At 42.4% G+C, this 22918-nt stretch overlaps 1 protein-coding gene across 2 annotated transcripts in view; it reads left to right on the top strand.

The window, feature by feature from the left end:
* c3h6orf136 (chromosome 3 C6orf136 homolog) overlaps positions 1 to 22918 on the top strand; it is a 29049-nt gene extending 6131 nt beyond the window's left edge. For both annotated transcript variants that reach the window (XM_030411801.1, XM_030411800.1), the window contains exons 4-7: positions 11936 to 12024; positions 12122 to 12322; positions 18420 to 18489; positions 19879 to 22918. In XM_030411801.1, the coding sequence (XP_030267661.1) occupies positions 11936 to 12024; positions 12122 to 12322; positions 18420 to 18489; positions 19879 to 20022 (504 nt within the window). In that variant the 3' untranslated portion in view covers positions 20023 to 22918. The remainder of the gene's footprint in view (positions 1 to 11935; positions 12025 to 12121; positions 12323 to 18419; positions 18490 to 19878) is intronic.

Here is a 22918-nt window from a genome sequence, read left to right as displayed (position 1 = left end):
GTTAGAAAACTGAATATACAACAAATAACTGATGCAAACTCACTTTGTACTCACTCACAACAAACACAAGGTGACAACGTGGACAGCCACGGTCCGGCTCTGCTCAGCGCTGTTGCAACCGGAGAGGATGTGCGCAGCACTCAGGGCTTTCCACTAAGACACAGACTAGCCAGCCATAATACATAAGTAGCCAGCGGGGGGGGGGGTACGATCTTATACACTGGTCTTAAATGTAATAATAATAATAATAATAATAATAATAATAATAATGTTACATTATTATTATTATTATTATTATTATTAGCCTAAGTGTGCCTGCAGAACAGGCAGCCTATATTAATTTCTCAGACATTTGCTCTATTTTTATTATTATTATTATTATTATTATTATTATTAGTATTAGTATTAGTATTATTATTATTATTAATAATATTATTATTATCAGCATCAATATCTACTCTATATATTATATTATTATTATTACAAAATATCGCATCTTCTTTTATTCATTAGTGTAACTAAGTATGCCAGACGCTAATGCACCAATAAAAACTGTGATTTGCGCACTGAAAATAATAAATAATAGGCTGTACAAGCTCACATAATATTGCATCATGAGGCGTTCTGGGCTTGTAAATATCTTATTGTCGGTGCATGACACCTTCACAGTCTGCAGTGGTGGTTACACAATTAAACACTCAGTGAACGTTTCTCCCTTAGCAACTAATGAAAATACACTCTTAGAGTCCGTTTGGTTTCATTTGTACAACCGACAGTGTTTTTTGATGCCAGCACGTGTCGCAGGTATTGCTAAATGGACGCTGGAAGAGAAGAGTGGATTACCGGTGACAAAATAAGCGTATTATGGTGAGCCCTGCTTCTCGCCTCCGACGGCCGACACACTGACTCCGCTGAGTGCACGCGCACACACACCGCGTGTCGGGGCCGCTGATGAGTTTCTCTCCCTTGTGATCAATGAAGTCGGTGATGATCAGAGTAATTTGTGATTATTATCAGTACAAGCACAGCGAAAAACAATTTTAATGAGTGCGGTTCAGTTTGACATTATTGTCAGTCTGTTAGAAAAACATTTAACTTTATTAAAATCGAAAAACAATAGTCATTAAAGTAGCCGGCTGGAGTTAACTGTGTAGTCGGCTATATGGCCGGCAGCCGGCGCTTGTGGAAAGCACTGAGCACTCAACAGGTAACTTGGCTGCCTTCGGGCTGTTCCGCTGCTCCCTCGGGATGACTCAGGTCCTTCCGGTGATGCTCGGCTCGTCTGGTTGACACTCGGCTCTCTCCGTACATGGCAAAGCGGGGAAGTTTGCACAGCCGTCCCCAAATTCACCTCGTTAATTTGCAGTACCACAAAGGTCCCTGCTGTGCTGTGAGATCAGTCTTAGTCCTCTGGCATTCTGGCAGGGGGATGAATTAAGCCACTGGCTGTGTGTATGTAGATCCTTTAATGTTTACTTCAGCTGTGTGTATCCGGCCATCATCACTGGGGATCACTTTGGTGACTCGTCCAACTGGCCACAGTGCTCTTGGCAGCAGTGGGTCGATGATCATGACCATGTGATCTGGAATGAGGTCCACAGTAGAACTATGCCACTTCCGACGATGTTGAAGGTTGGGAAGATAGTTCTTGGTGAACTGGAGCCAGAAGTGATCTGCCAGTACCTGGCTGTGGCTTCCAGCGGCGACGTCCTAGCAGGTCACTGTTGTGATACACAGCTTGTGGTAGTGATGCACCTTGGCACGCATGGTATATGGTAGAATGTAGCCCAGAGGGTCATATTGACTGGCTAAAAGCCAATATACATATCTCATGGTTGGTTCAGTCACTGGGATGGTTCGGTGTTTGTAGCCAAGAGTGTCGGTTCTGCAATGCCACAGGAGACCGAGTGTAGACTCCTGTGGGTCGGTCTTATTTGCAGTCAGCCATAACTCACATCCTGCTGATTTGGCTTCAGGAGGTAGATGGGTGATAACCTCAGGCATGTTGCTGGACCACTGTCTCATATCAAAGCCTCCACTTGCAAGGAGAGCTCTCATCTTGTCAATGAGTTGTCTGGCTTGATCCTGAGACTGCAGAGACTGAAGACAATTGTCTACATAAAAAGCTTGCAGCACAGATTGGACCACATCTTCATTGCCCTCATTGTGTTCTTGCACATGACGCTGCAAAGCATAGGTTGCACAGCATGGGCTGCAGGTAGTCCCAAATGGCAAAACACGCCACTCATAGACATCTGGGCTGTGCTCTCTCTCACCATCACGCCACAGGAAGCGGAGAAGTGGTTGGTCTTCAGGGAGGAGACGTACCTGATGGAACATGCCGCGGATATCTCCACTGATGGCCACAGCGTGTTCTCTGAACCTCAGTAGCACATCAAGCAGTGGCGCACTCAAAGTGGGACCAGGAAGCAGGTTGCTATTAAGGCAGGCTTGTTGATAGATGAATGAGCAGTTGAAGACAACTCTGGCTTTACCATTATGATAAACAAGATGGTGAGGGAGGAACCATGATTCTTCTGGCCTACTCACCTCATCAGCATTGATCTTAACAGCATATCCAGCTTTCTCTAATTTGTGTATCTCATCATTGTACACTGCAAATTGTTCAGGGTTGGTAGCAAGGCGGCGCTCTGTTGCTCTGAGGAGAGCCATCACGGCTGTGGGTGGAGCGTGGGTGCGTTTGGTTTATGCAACAATGGGGTAGCATAGCGGGACACACCGTCGACTGCGACTCTAATAGACTTCTGCGACTCTAATGGTCTTCTGCTCCAGTTGTTCCATAGCTGCTTCTTCCTCACCAGAGCAGGTCACCTCCTTACTGTTTTTGAATGGCAATGTGTCTAGCTTCCAGAGTCTTTCAACATTTTGATGTAGCTCTTCTGAAGGGGAGAGAAATGAAGAATGAAGACAGCTGTTCTCACCTGATGAATGCTGTAGGAAGGTGGCAGGTCCCTGCACAGCCCATCCAAGAGCCGTGCATATAGCTACATGTCCGCCGATTGGGCCAGACCGGACTGGGGATACTGGTGTTATCAGGTGCGGGTTGTCAGAACCGATGAGCAGCATAGGCTTGACTCTATTGTAGGAGTGCAATGGAATGTCTCTCAAATGTTGGTAGCATTGTTTCAGATTTTCAGCTGCACATGATTGTTCAGCCAGATTCAGCTCTGCTGCTGTGAAGGCATGGTGAATGTCATGTTTCATCCCTTTCTTCATCTGGGTTGACATTTTGAGTAAGACTGTAGCTCCCTTTAATTGCACCTTGTCCTGTCGAATATTCCTCAGGGACAAGATTTCTTCCTTTCCCTTGAGACCAAGGTGTTGCATGGCAGCTGGTAGTATGATTGTCCTTTCAGATCTGTCATCCAGAACAGCGCAAGTATTGAGTGCTTTCTTCCCATTATGCGGGCGTACTGGGACAACCTTCAGCATCACCCTACCTGAATGGCTAATTTGGTCCATGTAAATCATGCTGGGGGATGTACTCGCAGTCAGGACAGTCTCTGTTTGTGCCACATCATGGAGCACAGATAGGTGTTGTTCTCAACAAGATGAACATGGCTTCTTTAAAGTGCAGTTGTCAGATGTGTGTCCTCTCCCACACCTCCAGCATCTTTTCCTCTCCTTTACCCAGTCAGCCCTTGCTTTGTTTGTGAGCTTAGCAAAGTCGCTGCAGGCGTTGAGGTAGTGCTCTTGGTTATTACAGTTAGGGCAATAGGGTTTAAACCTGTCACGCTTCTTTGACTGTAGTGGGGTGCTTGATGCAGGAGATGGATTAGGTTGCTGAGCCCCCTGGTGGTTACCCAGTAGAATAGATGCAGACTTCACTTTTGGCTGCTTTGCTGATCTGCGCTCCCGGCTGTCAGCATGTGTGGGTTCTGGTGGACATGCACTTATCCGACGAGATACCTGCAGTGTCTGGACTTTCCTCTCAAGCCATTCTGCCAGATCTGGAAGAGTATATGTCCTGTCACTGCCACTCTGGATAATTCCTCTATTGAAGCAGTATTCAGTGAAGGCATCTCTGAAGTTAGCAGGCAGCTTAGTGAGCAGTGTGTCAACATGAGAACCATACAGCAGCTCTGGAGATGAGGGACCTTGTATTGTGCTTAACATGCCCACCAATGTTCTAATTGATGCTGCAAAATCTTCAATAGCTTGATAGTCTCCGGCCTTGACTGGTGGACCATTCAGGATGGCATTCAGTTCTCCCTGCACAAGCTGTCTGGGCTGACCATATCTTTGCATGAGGCGAGGAGAAAAAATGGTTTCCACCGTCCTGCCTACTAAAGTGTGACGCAGCTGAAAGATTTTAATAACTTTTGTTCTTCAAGGCATGAAGATGATAATTGAGTTAATGTGAAGACTGTGGTGTTTAAGCTCTAGGACAAGATAGTTTTCAAAGTAACCATGAATTGGACAAAAATGCCGCCACACATCAAAATGGCTGACTTCCTGTTGGACTGAGAGTATGGGCCCCTCAGACTTTTTTGTGCATCTGTTCATGATGAATCTGCGAACCGAATTTCCTTCGTCTATGCGCATGTGGAAGGCAGGGAAGAACATTAGGGGGCGCTACAGAGCCCGCAGGTCGTGACCACGCCCAGTGACAATGCAGGAGCGTAATTTTTGCCGGATGTGACGTATATTCCAAATTTGGTTAGTTTTTAGGTATGTTCAGGCATCCAAAACTGCAGTCAAACTTGGAGAAGAAAATTTCTTTCCTTCCAATTACAATATGGACCTCGCAGGTCTACCTGCTCGGGCCCTAATAAAAAATATATATACACATATACTTACGTGCGTACATACATAAACATATAAGAGCGAAACAATAAGCACTGACAGCAAAGAATCTACAACCCGTCCATCATAGAAGTGGACAATGTGTCCATATATGCCAAATAAGGCTGCCACATCTCTGTAAAAGTATTATAGTCTTTCTTGAGTGTATATGTAATTTTTTCAAGTGGAACTGTGTCCTGATCTTGAGAGAGGGGGACCATCTGAGCTGGAATGTGTGATGCAGATGGATCCTCGGTCATCCTAGTGGGATTGGGACTCATGTAGATCCTCTCTAGATAGGGAAGGCTCCCGTACTGAGGCATATATGCAGCATATTGATGTAAGTGATAAGTGGGTTGAGTATAGCCACCCTGAGGATGAGGAGTTAGTCTTACATTGTCCATTTCAGCCTTCAGCTCTCTCATTTGGTGTGTCATAGTCTGCCAGCGTGCCTCTAGGTGCTGAAGTCTATCATCAGGGCTCTCATAGGACTGATATGTGGGCACTGGATGGGGAAGGAATCCTCCCATGTTGGGTGGTGCTACATATGTTGATGTCGTCGGTGACACTGTCTTTGTTATGGTGGGATGAAGGGGTGGAAATGGGTAGCTGAGCTCATAGTCCTCTAGATGTCTGGGAATGCGTCGCACCCTGCTGGGACGGGGACTCAGTGGCGGCTGCCCATCATAATATCCTCTGCTTGTAGCCATGGCGCAGCTTGTGTACATCCGGCTCGAAGGACCACTTGTAGATTATATTTGTTTTTGGATGCTGGTGTACACAGTCTGGCCTTAGTTCTCGGTTAGAAAAACTGCAGCTACTCCAGAGAGTTCCTTTATCCTTCTTTATTAATTCCACATGGACAATGTACAAGATGTGTTGAGTTGTGGTTTTCCTTGAAATGTACAAACAAACAATAAATATATTAATATGATATACAGATAAAGATGAAGTTATATGACTGTAAATTAAACACGTATCCAAAGAATGCAGTGATATAACAACTGAGTTCAAATAATACTCTAATGACAGCACGGGGGCGCCTCAGACCACGTCATTACAATATAACACACAATTGTGACAAGCGTAAAAACAGTCAGATACATAATTCATCCGCAGCACCGAACACTCAATCCGAACATCATTATGCGTTTAGAACATGTATATGAAAGAAGACAAACATATTAACCAACTCGTGGCAACATATTTATATAAACAATTCTGTGTGCGAGAGTACGCATCACAACATGGTGGCTGGTCCGGATCCACACAAAGTACGTTAGAAAACTGAATATACAACAATTAACTGATGCAAACTCACTTTGTACTCACTCACAACAAACACAAGGTGACAACGTGGACAGCCACGGTCCGGCTCTGCTCAGCACTGTTGTAACCAGAGAGGATGTGCGCAGCACTCAACAGGTAACTTGGCTGCCTTCGGGCTGTTCCGCTGCTCCCTCGGGATGACTCGGGTCCTTCCGGTGACGCTCGGCTCGTCTGGTTGACACTCGGCTCTCTCCGAACACGGCAAAGCGGGGAAGTTTGCACAGTAAGCGTGGCGATGGGAAACACTGTATGAAACGGACCCCGGGACTAAATTATAGCTAAATAAGACCACAGACTCCTCTGCTGTCCCAGCCGTGCCCCTGTCCTCCTTCTAATGCCTGTTATACTGTGCAATAAAACATACCGGAGTAAAAAGCACAGTTATCAGCTCAGCAAATGGTTAGAAATAAGCCAAAACTAGTCTGTATGGAGTCTTAATGGTTAGCATAGTTTGCCTTATGTCTTAAATATTTGTCAAATTCTTGTAAACTGCTACTGGCTGAGACAAGCTGGCCTGTCGTACCTCTACCAGCAGGAGGTTACCTGTAGGCAATCAATCCCCTCAGCAGAAGCAGGAGGAGAGAGGCTCTGACTGCCTTGGTGACACTGACTGATGCCTTACTTTTTTTATTCTCTCTTTAATGATGTCAGGAAAATGTGTTTCCAGTAAGACAATATTGAGTGTATATATTGACTTTGCGGTTGTAAACATTGCTTCTCTAAAAACATGTAATTATATTTCAAATATAAATAAACTCCAATTCATGTTCTGAATTTATTCTATTTTAAAATAATGTTATAAAAAGCAATCATTTATTATCGCAAAATATCTAATAATCAATCAATCAATCAATGGTTGGTACCTTTTTCAAGGTTGGCAGGTCTGCATTTGAGACATCCAACAGAATAAAGGTTTTAGTATTTTTAAAAAGATATTGCCGCTTTGAGGGAAAAATAGATATAGTATTAATATTATTTAATGTATTTTCCGTCATAGAAATTTCAGATTTTTTCTTCCACCTAACAGTGGACCTAATATTTAGTTGTAGATCTGTATGAGTCAAGTTAACAGTTTTGCAGCAGGCACTGACATCAGCTAAAATCCCCCTATACAACCTGATGTGGCACTACACTTAAAGTTCGCCTAACTTTTCACCTAGATGCATGCAGGTAGGAGGTTCATTTAGAGGAGGCAGCACAATGTGTGTTATGGACCATGTACACACAGCAGCCATTTACCTCTGGTGTCACATCAGAGTGGGAAGCTAAAGTTATACTGCTGTCTTCTAGAAGACAAGTCACTTAAACATAGAGAATCTGATAAATGTTTTTTCACCACATCCCTGACAAGATGTGGACGGATATTGGGTCATATTCCATCAGCTAACATTAGCATCCAACATTTTCCATGCTCACACTGATGTTTGATTACTTACTCATTTACAGGCTTAAATATATGTTTTAAGATGTATGATATTTTAGAATTATTTAAGCTTTACTATCATGTCACACTATTAGACAGTAATGTTAGCTAGGAATTGGATAAATGTTAACGTGAGTAGCGCTGAGAATTAAGTAATCTAATAATATGAAAAACCATTTCAGATTCCCTGCGTTTATACAACTTGCAACCTGGAGCACAGCACTATGACATTTGAGCTTCCCACCCTGAGCATCATGTCAGAGAAAAAAGGCTGCCCTGTGAACATATTCTGTTGGTCTTTTGTTTGAAATTAGGTCTTGTGCGTTATGCTAAAGGCCCCCACACACCGCCCAGACTCAAACCAAGATCCAGCTGCCTTTATTCGACCATTCTGTTGCCTCTTGTCTGACCCGTTCGGCAGAAAAGTTGCATTTAACACACCGCTTCGACGTGATGCCAGCTCCACAGCAGCTTACGTTCTGCGCTTGCGCGAGATGCAATAAGCGAGCGGCTCTAGTGATAAAGATGCTGGACTAGAAGTTTATGCACGTGACTCTCTTTACTTTCGATCAAAACCAGACTTAACTATTTCAGACAAAAACAGCGGCATACTGAACATGCAGCGTGGCATTACCAAACGAACACAGATTAATTTGTCCTGAGCGGACATAATAACAGCTAGTCTCATGCCAGTACTCAAAACCTGAAAACAAGAAATGACGGAATGGAGTGCGTAGAAAACCAACAGTATTCCGCCCCTCCCACACACCGCACTGATTCGTACGGAGCCCTGGAGGTGACATGGTCGTTTTTTTTTTTTATCTTGTGAGTGCGACTTACTGTATCTCGCGCGCGCGACTTACTGTCTCGCACGTGCAAGATATTAATTCAAGCGCATTTTGACATAATTAAACAGTGCAGTCGGTTAAATGTAGGCTTATTATCATGGATCGAGACCATCTCAGAATTTTAATTGATTAATTAATTAATTAAAGTTAATAAAGTGTCTTATTGTTATTGTGTAACGGTAAGAGGTACATGTAACAGGTATTTTGATGATCCATGATGAGTGTCCAGGTGTTTTAATAGCTGTTTTAATGGCTATTATGTTAGCCATGATGGAGGAGTTGTCAAGGTAATAGTAGTTTGGTTATAATTAATTTAGGAAATAACGTTGCAGCAGTCACAACTGGCAATCAGGACAAACGATTAACAATGGATGCAGGTGCATATAGTATCATATTCATGTGAAAGTTGTGACAGAAAACCTACATTTACTAAAATACTTTCAATTGTCCACGACATTCTCACACAGCCCACATTCTCTCGGCTTTCACAGTACGCTAAACACTTTTGTTGTCTTCTGTTATTATATAAAACAGATATACTCTTGCTCTTTATACCACAAGGGGGCGCTGTTGTATAAGACAGTTTATAGTAAACACGCTGCACGTAGAGAGGTCAGAGTGCAACAACATGGCGACTATGTGCGATATGACTCTGCTACTGAGAACAATGTTACAGTATAAGTTGTTGAAGTAAACGGCACTTGTTCATGATTCCAGCGTCCCATCATTGTTGAGTTAACACCACAACGTTCACTTCATTCAATCATTTGAGCCAGAGTGCCACTGCATCTTACTTACTATCTTGCGAGTGCAAGTTATTATCTTGCACACACCAGTTACTGTCTCGCGCGCGCGACTTACCATCTCGCGCGCACAAGATACAGCAAGTCACACGTGCGTGATAGTAAGTCGCGCGTGCGAGATAATAAGTCGCACTCACAAGATAGTAACTGGCGCGTGCGAGATAAAAAAAAACCTATCCATGTCACCTCCAGGGCTCCGTAGATTCGCTAGCACACCGCCAATCAAAGTATCCAATGGCTCAGACCAGTACCATAGAGAGAAAGAGTTGTGACACTCTGTGATGTCGCTGCCGGGGCAGTCACGTGGTTCATGTAAGCCTCAATAGTTCCAAAACACAGGCAGGCTGTCCTGTTCTTCTGTGGGACAGCAGCAGCGATTGCGTTATTGAACGGTAAATATTAATAAAAAACACACACCCAAGTACTTTTCAGCTATTATGGCATTATTACATTGTTCTTAATGTCAGTTTTGCATTTTGAGAGGCAGGGTGACAACGAAAAGCTGTGTATTACCTAGATAACTTTTACATTTTTGGAGGGAAAAGCTTAGTGTTCATGTTTAAGTTTTCTTTTCATTATCATTCATCCGATGATAGACGTCTCATGATTTTCATTTTAGTGCAACTGGGCTGTATTATTGATTCCCGTGATTTGCCTTATAAATTCTAATTCAGCCATTAGCTTACCTTCGTGGTAGCACTAAGAGGTCTGCTGTGGTCTGTTCAGCATCCACCTAGCAGCTAGCTCACTTCTTCTGATGAAAGTGGCCACCCCCAGGACCACAACGTGAAACATGATCATGTTAAGAATATTACTACATTATTTAAGATTAAGCCATACACATATTATCAAAACTATTACAGAATAAAAACTAATTTACGCTTGTATGCTTGAGTCTATAGGTAAGTGCAGAGCTATTAAGATTTTTCTCTGTGGTTCTGGGTTAGTAACATTAGCTGTAACTCAACAACCAAGTAACTTAAGCAATTAACAACAAAACACTTGTAACTCCTGTTACAGTTATTGAGACATCAGCGTAAGGATGGCTGATACAAATGAAGGATTTCAAAGAAAGTATTTTGTATTAAACAATGACAGACAACAAGAATGTGTGTTTGTATGTGTGAACAAGAAAAACAAAAACAAGGGGCAGGTGATCCATGACACCGCAACCATGAAGAACCAAATGAGGAAAAAAAACTCAGGAGAAGGACCAAATTAGCAGCTAATTCGCAGACCATTAGCAGCAGCCACCGCCACCATCGTCAGCCACTTCACCACCAGCAGCCGCCGCCGTGACCACCACAAGCAGCTGCCGCTGTGACCACCAGCAGCAGCCACTTAAGATAAAGCGCAGTAGCCTATATGAAAGAGAGTAACCATGTTAAATTGAACACGGAACAGTACAAAAATTAAGTGCAGCCAACAACACGTCACATAATAAAAAGTTAGTGTGTCCCAAAATTTAATGAAATATTATATGAAATATTTATCACAAACGCCCCCTCATTTCTACTAGTTCTAGCAGCTACAACTAGTCTTATATCGCACACATAACCGACTAACGATGGCTGACACGGTCAGGTTCAGCCATCGTTGAAGACCAGTATAAGCATCACAAAGGGCCTCTGATACAATATAGACAGTTGACATTTCAAAAGAGGTCAATATTTCAGCAACTTACCTCTGGAACTATTCGATGCGCAGCAATGTAAGTGAATAAAGGGTCCAGCACCCAAATGACAGTGTTTGGAACTAATCCGAGCTCCATAACCCGGAAGCAGATGGTAAAAAGCGCCGCCATTTTTTACAACGGAGGTCTACGGGAGTGTCGCCACTCTGTTTACTTTAGCACTCTGGCTCAGATGGCCGACCACCAACCTACTAAGACTTTGCATGTTGAATCGGATCAGACAACGTCCTCGCGGCTCCAAAAGCTTCCGACGCAGCTGAACACACCAAACAGATTTGTTCCTGACCTCGTCCGAGTCTCCCCAAACGCTTCAGACGTCCAACAGTTGGGCCGGTGTGTTCCTGCCTTAAGAATATGCGTCAGAGCCATATTTGTTTCTGCTCCTATAGTGTTTGTATAAGCTCTTATACAGCGGACGTTGGTCGACTCCGATTCAGCATGCGAAGTCTGAGGAGGTGGGCTGTTGGATGTCTGAGCCATTGGATTCTCTGATTGGCGGTGTGCTAGCGAATCAGCGCGGTGTGTGGGAGGGGCGGAAGTGACGATGGTGACGGCTTCGTATCATAACGAGCCCGAGAGCACACAACGCGAGTGTCAGCCTAACCATAGTCATCTTTCACGTATGCCAAGTATTTAGTCCACAAACATCTTCTCGGGTCGGACGAATACTGAATCAATACTGTGTGCGCTTTGTTTTTCTATGCACTCCGTTCCTCACTTCGTTCTGTCATTTCCTGTTTTCGTGTTTTGGATTACTGGCATGAGACTAGCGCCACCCGCTGTTAAGGAGGCTTATTGCATCTTGTGCAGGCACAGAACGTACACGCTACAGTCGAGTAGGCAGCACGTCGAAGCAGTGTGTTCAATGCAACTTTTCTGCCGAACGGGTCAGACGAGAGGCAACAGAGTGGTCGGATAAGGCAGTTGGACGTCTGGGCGGTGTGTAGGGGCCTTTAGACTTTAGTTGTACTGAACTGGTAATTCATTGTAAAGCTAGTAATCAGGCAGTACTTTTTCTGTGTTTACTTTGCAGCTTCCCAGTTTCTTTATGAAGAACCATGATTACACCATGTACTCAAATGATATGGAATTCATCAACGGCCTCCTCAATACCAAGACCAGGTGAATCAGCTTGGGCTAATGGCGAAACATTATTACAGTCAGCTGTCTCACTGCGTCATTCCCTGTGTGATCTGACTGTCCTTGTGTGTTGTTGTAGAGGTCTTGCAGTGTACCAGCTCACTCTCTTCCTGTGGCGCTTTCTATGTGTGTGGTACTACACCAATCCTAAGCTGGAGGTGCTGAAGCTTACCAAGCACATAGAGGACGGGACCATTAAGGCTCGCTGGAGGGTCAGAGGCCTTCCCTTTCACTCTCTGCTGCTGCGCCTCTATCGGCGAGACAAATCTCAGCTGTACAGGTAATACATACTATATTCAGGCTGGAACTGGTGCTGTTATACAGCTGTTATGTTGGTGATTTACTTTGATTCACTGTTTTTCAAAAAATCAACCAACAAACATTCGTTTTCAATAGCTATATATAGTGCAGGCTACATTTAAACAGCATTAAAGGGGCACTATGTAGTTAAGAATAAACAAGCTGTTCTCAAAATTAGGTCCCAGAACCCTGTTTGAAGCTATAATGGTGTCAGGGTCGACACATGTAAACAAAGTAAAATAGTATGAAATTGTGTTGTCCTTCAAGGTCAGTTTGTTTATTCAGTTTGTTTTTTTATTCAGTAAAAGAAGAATGACTCTTCTCATTAACATTTCTTCAACAAAACTGCTGGTGCAGAACATTTGGTCTATTCTTTCCACCTTTTCATGCCCTGTGTGTGTGGTGCACCTGCGGTCAGTGCTTAAAAGCTGCAGTCTGGAGTTTTAAGCATAAAGTGGACTAAGCCAGAAAATGTGAATTAGCACAGCTCCCAGGTCCCTCCTTCTTCCTCTCTGCTTCCTGCACAGCAGAGAGGAAGAAGGAAGCCAGAGAACCAAGAAGTCACATTCAAAATAACAACATAAGCCCCTGATTGTTCTATTTCTGACCAGTACAACTAAATTACAATGACGAGTGGCTCATGCCGAGTCACTGTAGATATCCCAACAAATAAACAATATTCCTCACATCGCGGTAGACAGTTACCAGGTAATCATTCAGGTAATCATCATCACCAAGTAGTATTGCAAGTATTACTGTGACGCCATCACCATAGCCTTGTGGTTTAATCATAGGATAAAACATATCAAGCAGGGGTCCTTACCTGTCCAGCAGAAAAGTCCTTACATATCCTGCAGATCCCTCCATCTCTGAAATGACGCTCCAACATTTGTCCTTGTTTTCTCTCTGGCTCAGTCCAATTCTTTGTTTTTACACTGCTTTTCTTCGTCAGTCTTCTTATTTCTTCTCTTTGATGTGGGCTATGGTGGGGGATTTTTCTGCTCCGCTGTTGTTATTGTCTGTTCCTCACCATTGTTTACAGTTTGAGTTTCAGCTGGAACACATCTGACCAGGTGAGAGTAGGCACTGCCCCTGCGTGGGGGAGGGGCACTCCCCAGTATACGCTGTGTGAGGGAGGGGGGCTGCCAGCAGCGTAGGCACGAGAATGATTGAAACTTCTCAGACACTCCCCTTGGCTCTGATTGGTTGTGTTGATCTGGGAGCGGTGGATTCTTGCAAATCAACTTGCAGCCATTGGGTGGACCCACAGACAGTGGATTTTTTAGACAGCTGACCTGTATCTTATTCTACTGTCAGATCATGATGACAATTTTAGCAAATGTAACAAAATAGAAATGTTTACATTTACATCAGAAGAAACAAAACAAAATAGTTACAGACTACATTTTTAAGTGGGGCTTTATTGATCATTTCAGCTTTAGTTTTTATTAGGGGGCCTTGGCCCCTCGGGCTTGGCCCCCTAAGGACCAGCGGTGCTAGGAACCCTATTGTAATTGTAAAGATTTTTATTTTTATTTTTCTCCGGCTAAAAGTGGTGCTGCAGGCTAAACCGTGCAAGGGAGGGCGGTGCAATTTGGAGGGTTGGTCCAGACTCCTGCGAATATCTCAGACACAAAAAACTACATATATCCGCCTGCAGGGGGCGCTATAACCTAGGCCAACACGTTTTTGCCTATAACTCCCACACCATATGTCGCACATTCAAAAACCTTGTATCCCAAGATTCCCTGAATGGAGCTGAATCACTTTGCGATTGGCCACGCCCACTTCCGCCTAGAAAGTTTTTTTGCAAAATCGCAAAAACTGGAAAACCTACTTTTTCGAACTCCTCCTTGGGATTGTGTCTGCGTGAAACTTGGCACGTACACTCTTCAGCTGGACCTGATATAAAGTTATCAAAAGAATTTTGCTCGGTCAAATAATGTGCCAATTATTAATGAACACATTTCGGTAGCTAGCTATAAAAATGTAAACTGTTTGATATCTCGATCAAACTAAATGCTATTAACACCAAATTTTAGATCCTTGGCTGCCATGAGACTGGGAAGGGATGAGCCGAATTTGGAGAATTTTGGCCACTAGGGGGATAGGATAGGACTAGGGCTGAACGATATGGACAAAATTTCATATCTCGATATTCATGCCAGATATCTCGATATCGATACGATACGATATGACTACGGGTTTAGTGAAAACCAAGCATTTTTCAGAAAAATAAAGAGATTATTTTAAGCCATATACAAATGGTTGATAGAGAAATCTTTACCAAATAATTACAAACTCAATACAGAGACAAATATATTTGAAGTGACAACAGTAAAGGGAGGGAGAAGATCAAACGAACTATGTGCATTTTTACAAGATGAACGATGACATCCTAATCTGGAGAGAAAGAGTGAAGATCGAGACTCAGCAGCTTCAGGTTATCGCTGGTAAAGTACCAGTGGAATTTAGAAAGACTAAGAAGTCAGAGAATTAACGGATCAAAACAGAGTAGACGGCAGCTATCCGGGCTCAAATCCACAGAGCGAGCGGCCGCAGCATCCGCTCCTGCTGCCCCAGCCAGCCCCCACACACACCGGCCTGCCGCCTGCAGCCGTGTGAGAGGACAGAGAGCCGGCACTGCTGCAGGGAAGCCACAGAATGATGTCTCTGAGCAGTGGGAGAATTACAATATAATATATTTCTCGCCTTTCCCCTGATGATCTGAATAAGTCGCTAAATTTGTTGCTAGCCGCTTTTTATAAATAAAGTCGCTAAGAGGGTCTGAAAAGTCGCTAAACTAGCTAGAAAGTCGCCAAGTTGTGTGTGTGCGTCTCAGTCTCTGTCTCCCACACTCCCGCCCTCGTATGTTTGTCATTGGTTGGCTTCAGCTGTCGATCCACAGCAAGCATGAAATAAGCTTTGTGGTTGGCTGGCCTTAGTGGTGCATTCAAGGGCAATCATAAAAAGGATGTTTGTTGTGACTGCCAGAGCTGTACGTGCAGGGTGAGCGGGGTAATCTATATCGTTTATATCGTTGCTTTTTCGATATGAATATCTTGAATGTTCATATCTAGATATAGATACGATAACGATATATCATTCAGCCCTAGATAGGACACAGTTCTTCGTTACCAAAAATTGCACTTGTACTCCACTAGGTGGTGTTATAATGGATGCAGTCGCGTTTTTGCCTGTAACTTCCACATTTTAAACAACACATTTGCAAACCTTATATCCATATGTTCCCTGAATACAGCTGGGTTTTCTGACATAGGACACGCCCACTTCTGCTGCACATTTCTTTCGCTAAAGCGCCACATATGCAAAACCTACTTTTTAGAACTCCTCCTTGGGATTCTGTCCGATCTGCGTGAAACTTGCCACGTACACTCTTCAGCTGGACCTGATCTAAAGTTATCAAAAGAATTTTGGCACACATTCAGCCTTTTGCACTTCCAGTGCACTTCCCATTACAGTGAATACCACGGCTCAGACGTAGGCCTGTGTCTTCACTTTTGCCCAGAGCCCGTCATCCTGGGCCAACTTCTGTGGGCTCTGCGGTGCGCGGGGTCCGAGTCGCGCGGGGGGCTTGGCCCCTGTTCATAACTGCTTGCAGTTCTAGTTTTTAATTTACTTTGCCACAAGTGAATACAAAAAACACACAGAAAATCTATTAGAAATGGTGTTACTGCTGTTCGTGATGTGTTTTTATGTACCGTATTGACCCGAATATAGGACGACCCTGATTATAAGACGACCCCTCTTTTCAAGACTAACCAAAATTCATTTCTCAATAACAAACTCACATACCCTCCTGTCAATCTCTTGGAAGCAGCCGCTTAGATGACCACTATAAGCTTTTTTCTTACTGTTAGCGTTTTCAGACGATCTTTTTGGACCCGCCGTCTTTGGACGTTACACTCCGTAACTCCATATTTCTTGGCTGGCTGACAGTTGTTTGGCGCCTCCGCTGCATTGATCACCTTTATCTTAAATTTGGATCATAGCTCCGCCTCAGATGTCTGTTAACTTGCCCCACTTTTGATCCACTTTGCTCCGTAAAATCACAGCGTCTCTCCATTTTTCATTTCCTGTCACTTCTTCTCCTCTGTGATTGACAGATAACCCCAGCCATAGTGTCAGTGATGTCTCTACAATAAGGTGGCGCCCTCTGCCGTTGCGGTCGTGTAGCGACCCAGACAACTATCAGCATATGTCAACGGTTAAACCCCGATTATAAGACGACCCCACTTTTTCACATTATTTTCATCGAAAAAAACCTTGTCCTATATTCGGGTCAATACGGTATTTATTCCTCAGCTGAACAGACATACACATGCATATAGGCTGCAAGCAGCAGAGAAACCCCTCTCTCTGATAGAGTTCAGAATTGACCAGCGCGGAGAAATGCCTGTACACCGCCTGTGGTGCTGGGTTCTGTGCTATAGTTGTTGGGGCAAGTGCTGATTAGTGCAGCTCGGTGACTTGCACTGAAGAGTCGAGAATATTCTTACTTCTATTTGAGTCCAAAAACTGCCAGAAAAACCTGACATGCAGAATGTCATCTCCATACATATTTTGGGGGCAGAAATCACTGGCTGCACGCTGAGATGAAGCTCCTGTGCGGTGAGAGGAAAAAAAACGCTGGACACGATTAAACACTCAGTGTTTAATCTCTCAGTGTCATTACAGCGGTGGTAAAATCAAACTTTTGCATAATACAAGTTTGTATTTAAGTTGCCTCGGCAAAATATGATATTGGTTACACAAAGTTATTTATTTGATATGCTGTTAATAAGCTGTTAATATGTATTTGACAAATTTTTCCACTTGACTGATATTTTCATTTGGCAAACAATTACACGCAATAGCGGCTTATGTAAACCCTGGTAGGCGCTGTATCGATACTGTGAAGAGGATTACTCAAACACATTCAAATATTCAGTATCAATATTTATTTATTCTGCATTATTGGTACTCTCACCAAGCCATGCAAATTAAATGGGGCAAAACAATATCAACCCCATTCCCTGTTACCAATGGGGTCAGACAAGGCGGAATATTGTCACCTGCCCTTTTTAACCTGTATATGGATGGTCTGTCTAGAGAATTAGAAGAGTGTAAGACTGGATGTATGGTGGGGAATCAACTTATTAACCATTTAATGTACGCTGATGATTTAATCATTATGTCACCATATAGTGCTGGCTTACAGCAACTGCTCAGAGTTTGTATGAAGTATGGTTTGCAGTTTGACATCAAATTTAATCCCAAAAAGAGTGTTATCATGATAGCTAGAACTAAGGAGGATCAGAAGCTAAAGTTTCCCTCTTTTTACATGTCTGACCAAGAGCTAGATATTGTAACCAAAATAAAATACTTAGGGCATATCATCAGAAATGACCTTAGTGATGATGATGATATTCAGCGCCAGTGCTATAAATTATATGCTCAGGCAAATATGCTGGCACGCAAATTTCATATGTGCACTGATGAAGTTAAAACAGCTCTTTTTAGAGCATACTGCACTCCGCTTTACACAGCACACCTGTGGTGTAGCCATAGTAAAGCAAAGATGAATAAGATTAAGGTGGCATATAATGATGCTCTTAGAATCTTGTTTAAATACCTAAGGTGGGAAAGTGTTAGCAAGATGTTTCTGAACTGTAATGTTCCCACTTTTCAGGCATTACTTAGGAATTTTATGTATAAATGTATGCGTCAGCTGATTGATTCAAGGAATGGGATTATAATATCTTTGACTGACCCTACCCAAAGTGAGACAAGATATTTCTCCAGCTTTTGGAAATATTGGAACCAACATGTGTATGTTTTTTTTAACCATTGAGCACACATGTCTATTTATGTGTAATCTTATGTTTGTCTGTTTATTGTGTGTGTCTTTTATATCTGGACCTCGAGTCTGTCAATAAAGATAATAATATTTATATTTCTTTAGTTTTGATAACATTTTTGATGACACGGAATGTTTAAATGTTTTTTCTGTTGTTTTTAAGTCTTTTGCCACAATGGTTTGTAATCTAACTTCATCTATATGTAATTTGTTATAGGTCATATGATGCATTCTCTACTTTTTACATTGGACACGATGGACTCATTCACTGTCATAAAGTTGAAAAGGTAAGCATCTAAACTGTGTTTTATACCATTAAGTTCATACTGGAGTGGATCTTGTGGAGAAGCGGCTCACAATCTTATTTCCAACACATATTGCCTGTTTCAAAAACTGTTGGAGGATGGCATCTTCCCATGGAAAAGTTTGGGAAAAGGGTACCAATGGAAGCATTTCTGAATTACTGTATGAATCAATGCAACTGCCACTGCTTTTAGCATACTCAGATGCTCGTGTTGTCATTTAAAAACTGACTGAGGGAATGTTCAAGTTAGTGAAGGCTCGGTCGCAAACGAATCAGTTCCAACAAATGACTCTTAAACGTGAATGAACTGACCTGATTCCCCTTTTAACTTCTCTCTCGTTTGTTTGTTCGTTCTCACAGACTAGTCGCTGTGTTGTTCACTGTTAAGTTATCAGAGTGGTGAGGAGGACTGAGAGTCAGCCAATCGTATGCTGAGTCTAGGACACTGTCGTCGAATTTTAGCCAATGAGAAACAGCAAAGCATAGCAACCATTTTCCGTGGAAAAAACCCCATTTCATTTCGTTCGTAGCTCGTCGTTCTCGTTCGTTCACTGACTCCTCTCCTGGCGTTCTCGCTCAGTCAGTCGCTCATTCTTAGCTTGCCAGCTTTAGCTGCTAACTGTTGTGTTGTCTAAAAGTACACATAATCATGAAGTTGCAGCTATGTATTTGCCTTGAACTACAGTGTTATGTTGACCGTTAGCACGATATTTTGAGAACGAGGCGCTGAGAACTGTGCATTACATGATTCACCGCTCGTTCTCGTTCCCATTCAATCAGTCACTCGTTCTTGGCTAGCCGGCTTTAGCTGTTAGCGGCTAACTGTTGTGTTGTCTAAAAGTACACATAATCATGAAGTTTCAGCTATGTGTTTGCCTTGTACTACAGTGTTATGTTGACCATTAGCACGATCGTTTGAGAACGAGGAGCTGAGAACTGTGCATTACGTGATTCACCGCTGAATGACGTTGTACCGGAAGCGCGACTGAATGAACGAACGAACAAACTACATGAACGATTCTTCCTGCCGAACTGACCGACAGAAACTGAAATCCACCTCTAGTTCAAGTCTTTATTCAGAATCAGATTTATTGCCAAGAAGGATTTTACAACAAGGGATTTGTCTTGGTGAATAAGGTGCATTGAAGACAATAAACAATAAATAGACAGTGACTGTCTCTAATTGCCAGCAGTTGTTGAAAAGATTGTGAAAACATTCACAGATGTTATTAGTTCAACATAACTTAATCAACTTAATATCCCACATTTTCACGGGAAGAGGACTTTTCTGGAAATGAAGTTACTCATTTACTGAGCTGTTTAATGTGTCCGACTGAGGTTTCTTTTTGATTCTCGTCTCTCTGTGTTGCAGATGATGCCAGCTCTGCCACCTGTCCTACCCAGAGTAACTTCTCTCATGGCAGGGGCACTGGTTGCACTCGGGTTGCAAGAGCATCGACCTGCCCTCAACCTGCTGCCCTCCCTCCTGTCCTCGCTACGACAGATCAGGAACTGACCCAAGGACAATGATTAGAGGATAAACGGCCACTTGAATCAATGGTGTGTCCAAGGTCCATGTGACTCTGCAAAGTTTAATTCATTCTCAATAGGAACACAGTAAAATGGATGCTTAAGAACTCAGTCTTAGAATCTCATAATGTTGCCCCTGAATTAAACAGAACTTCAAAACATTACTCTGCTTTTCCTTTATCTAATTTTAGTTTCGTCATTATTAGGAATGAAGAAAGTCCTTAATCTCAATACAGAACTGCCACACAACATGCCAGTCAGCTGTTTTAAAGCAACCATTTTTGTTTGCATTTGATCACATTTGACAACAGAAATAAATATTAAAAACAGTCGTTTAAAGGTACAACAAACATCCTGCTGTCAAACGCAACTATTGGAAGTTTGAGAATGTCGTTGTTTTTTCATTTAATTCAGTTAACCTGATAAGAATATTAGACTGATAGACATTAAAGATGTTTTCTAACATCAGGACATACTTCATGATGACTGAAATCTCATATTTGTAATGCAATGCTTACATCAGCTGCAGAAACATGCATTGCAAATGGTGATGCTACATGAAGCTAGCTGCCAAAAAAGCAACTACCAATTAATGAATCCTCCTTAAAGGTAGTGGTCCAATATATGTTTAATAATGCTTCTGTTGGTAAGATGAGAAGACAGATGTCGATCTGTCATGTCTGCATGTTAAAGGAGAATTTCAGTATTTGTCACATTGGGTCACCTGAAGCAATTTTTTTTATTTTTATTCAAACTTCAGATCATCAATCAAAAGAATGTTTCAGACTCAAAATCATCACCAGAAACCATTGAATCATGCAGTTACACTAATTATTAACTGCCAACTGCAATGAGAGTCAACTTAGAGAAGATGTAACTGTTTCCATGAAACTTAACCAGCCTGTTTTGAAGTGGAGTGTGAGAGAACCCTGCCAAGGTTCAACTCGAGAGGTTTTCAGTCATTAGCAATGGATTCTGACGTCTGGTTCCCTCCATGACGTATTCATAGCACATGTAGAACATAGTTGACTAGCATGTAAGTATACAATGACTGTTGACAGACATGGGCCTCTCTGCACACATTCATGACTTGAATTTTAGCTCTATATAAATTGAAATTTGTGAAAAATATACATTATTGCTCTAAGAGGAAGTATTTTCAAACATGTCTTGGTACAATAATGGAATGATTGTGTGTTTCTGCTGATCAAAGAAGTTATTTTGGTTAAATCTACAATGCATACTGTGTAAATCACAACTGCTTTCAAAGGTTATGTGCATACTGCCTGCATGTGATCTTGGCTTTACCTCTGGCTCAGTGTATCACACTAAATACACTCTCAGAGGAACACTGATAAAACTGCTGAAGAGGTTTTTGCATGTTCTCTGTGTTGGTGCGCCTTACAGCTCAGATTATAGTTCTACAGTCATCACCTTGAGCCTTTGTCACATTCACTGGGCCATTCCTCAGCAGTAAAGCAGGGCACATTGTCATGCTGGTGGCAGCCACTGCCTTTGCTTGGTCTGCAACAGTGTTTGGGCGGGTGGTCCGTGTCAAGTTGCATCCACATGAATGCCAGGACCCAAGGTTTCCCAGCAGAACAGTGCATCGTAATGAGATGATCAATGTTATTTACTTCACTTGGTAGCCCTTTTCATGCTGTGGCTGATCGCTGTGTATTTTTCTTATCAACAAATCCTATGTACAGGCTGAAACCAACAATGTGTTAGTGAGTCTCTCAAAACCATTTTCAGACTTAAGCCCTTTGGTTCTCACTGAAGACTTAACTCTTACGAAACACCTGGCAAATACATAGCTTCATTTTATTAGATTTTTGTTCATGTTGGCGTCAATGACACACCAGTCTGGATGTGCCATTATTGAAGATGTAACACGACAGCTTTAAACTAGCAAAGGTTGAGCTACAAGAAAGCAGAACCGTTTCAGAGTTACCATATCATTGGAAAGGATCAGCAGGTGTTTCACTGACTTCATTTCAATCTGTGAAATTAAGTCTTAAGCACCACTGTATCGATAATGTATGGTAAAAGGAAGTCATACAATCTAACACTGTATTGATGTTCTTTCCCACTCATATTCCTGACATTGTCCTGAAAACATTTGGGGAAAATTCAGCTTGACTCTGCAGCGAAACAAGTGATTTAGGCCAATATAAATTGGGATGTATGGGTGTAGTGATATGTCTGATGCGGTTACACACCACCTCATCAACCAGTTATTAAATGATAACAAAAGAATATCCACAAGAACAACATCTGGAAGGCTTTAATATAGACATTCATCTATTAACTCTTCCAGTTAGGCAGCCACTTGGAGCACTAGCTCAGTAGTATCAACAGAGAGGATCCAGTTTGTAAAATGCAAAAAAATAAAGAAGATGCACTTGTTGCTCTGCTCTGTGTACAAAGGAATAAACAGAGACTTGCTAACTGAGTAAACTGTCATTGATGCATGGATATAGACTATATAGTGTGTTGAATATCTCTCTCTGTCTTCGAAAAGACCTGACCTGTACTAAATGTCACTGTCATGAATGCTTATTGCAAAGAAATCTCTGTATACAAGCTGTTTCTACTGTATTCAAATGTGGTTGTGAAGTTGAGTTGTACATACTCAGACAGGTTGCTAAAGAAAATATTGTGACTTCACTGTTTCACATGGTTCAATAATATTTAGTGCTTCTTCAAACCAAGCAATATAAAGCATGCTGCAGTAGCGGGTGTTTATTTATCTGTCAGATCTGTATAGAGCCAACACTCACCAGGTCCTGTGTTGCTTACGTCCCACATGTCCTGCTGCAGTAACCACACTGTGTTAATACCGTTTGTGAGAATAAAATAAACATATGATCTAACAATGA

Source organism: Sparus aurata, chromosome 3, assembly GCF_900880675.1.
Source record: "Sparus aurata chromosome 3, fSpaAur1.1, whole genome shotgun sequence".
Lineage (NCBI taxonomy): Eukaryota > Metazoa > Chordata > Actinopteri > Spariformes > Sparidae > Sparus > Sparus aurata.
The sequence above is the reverse complement of the archived record's forward strand: the minus strand, read 5'-3'. Positions and strand labels throughout refer to the sequence as shown.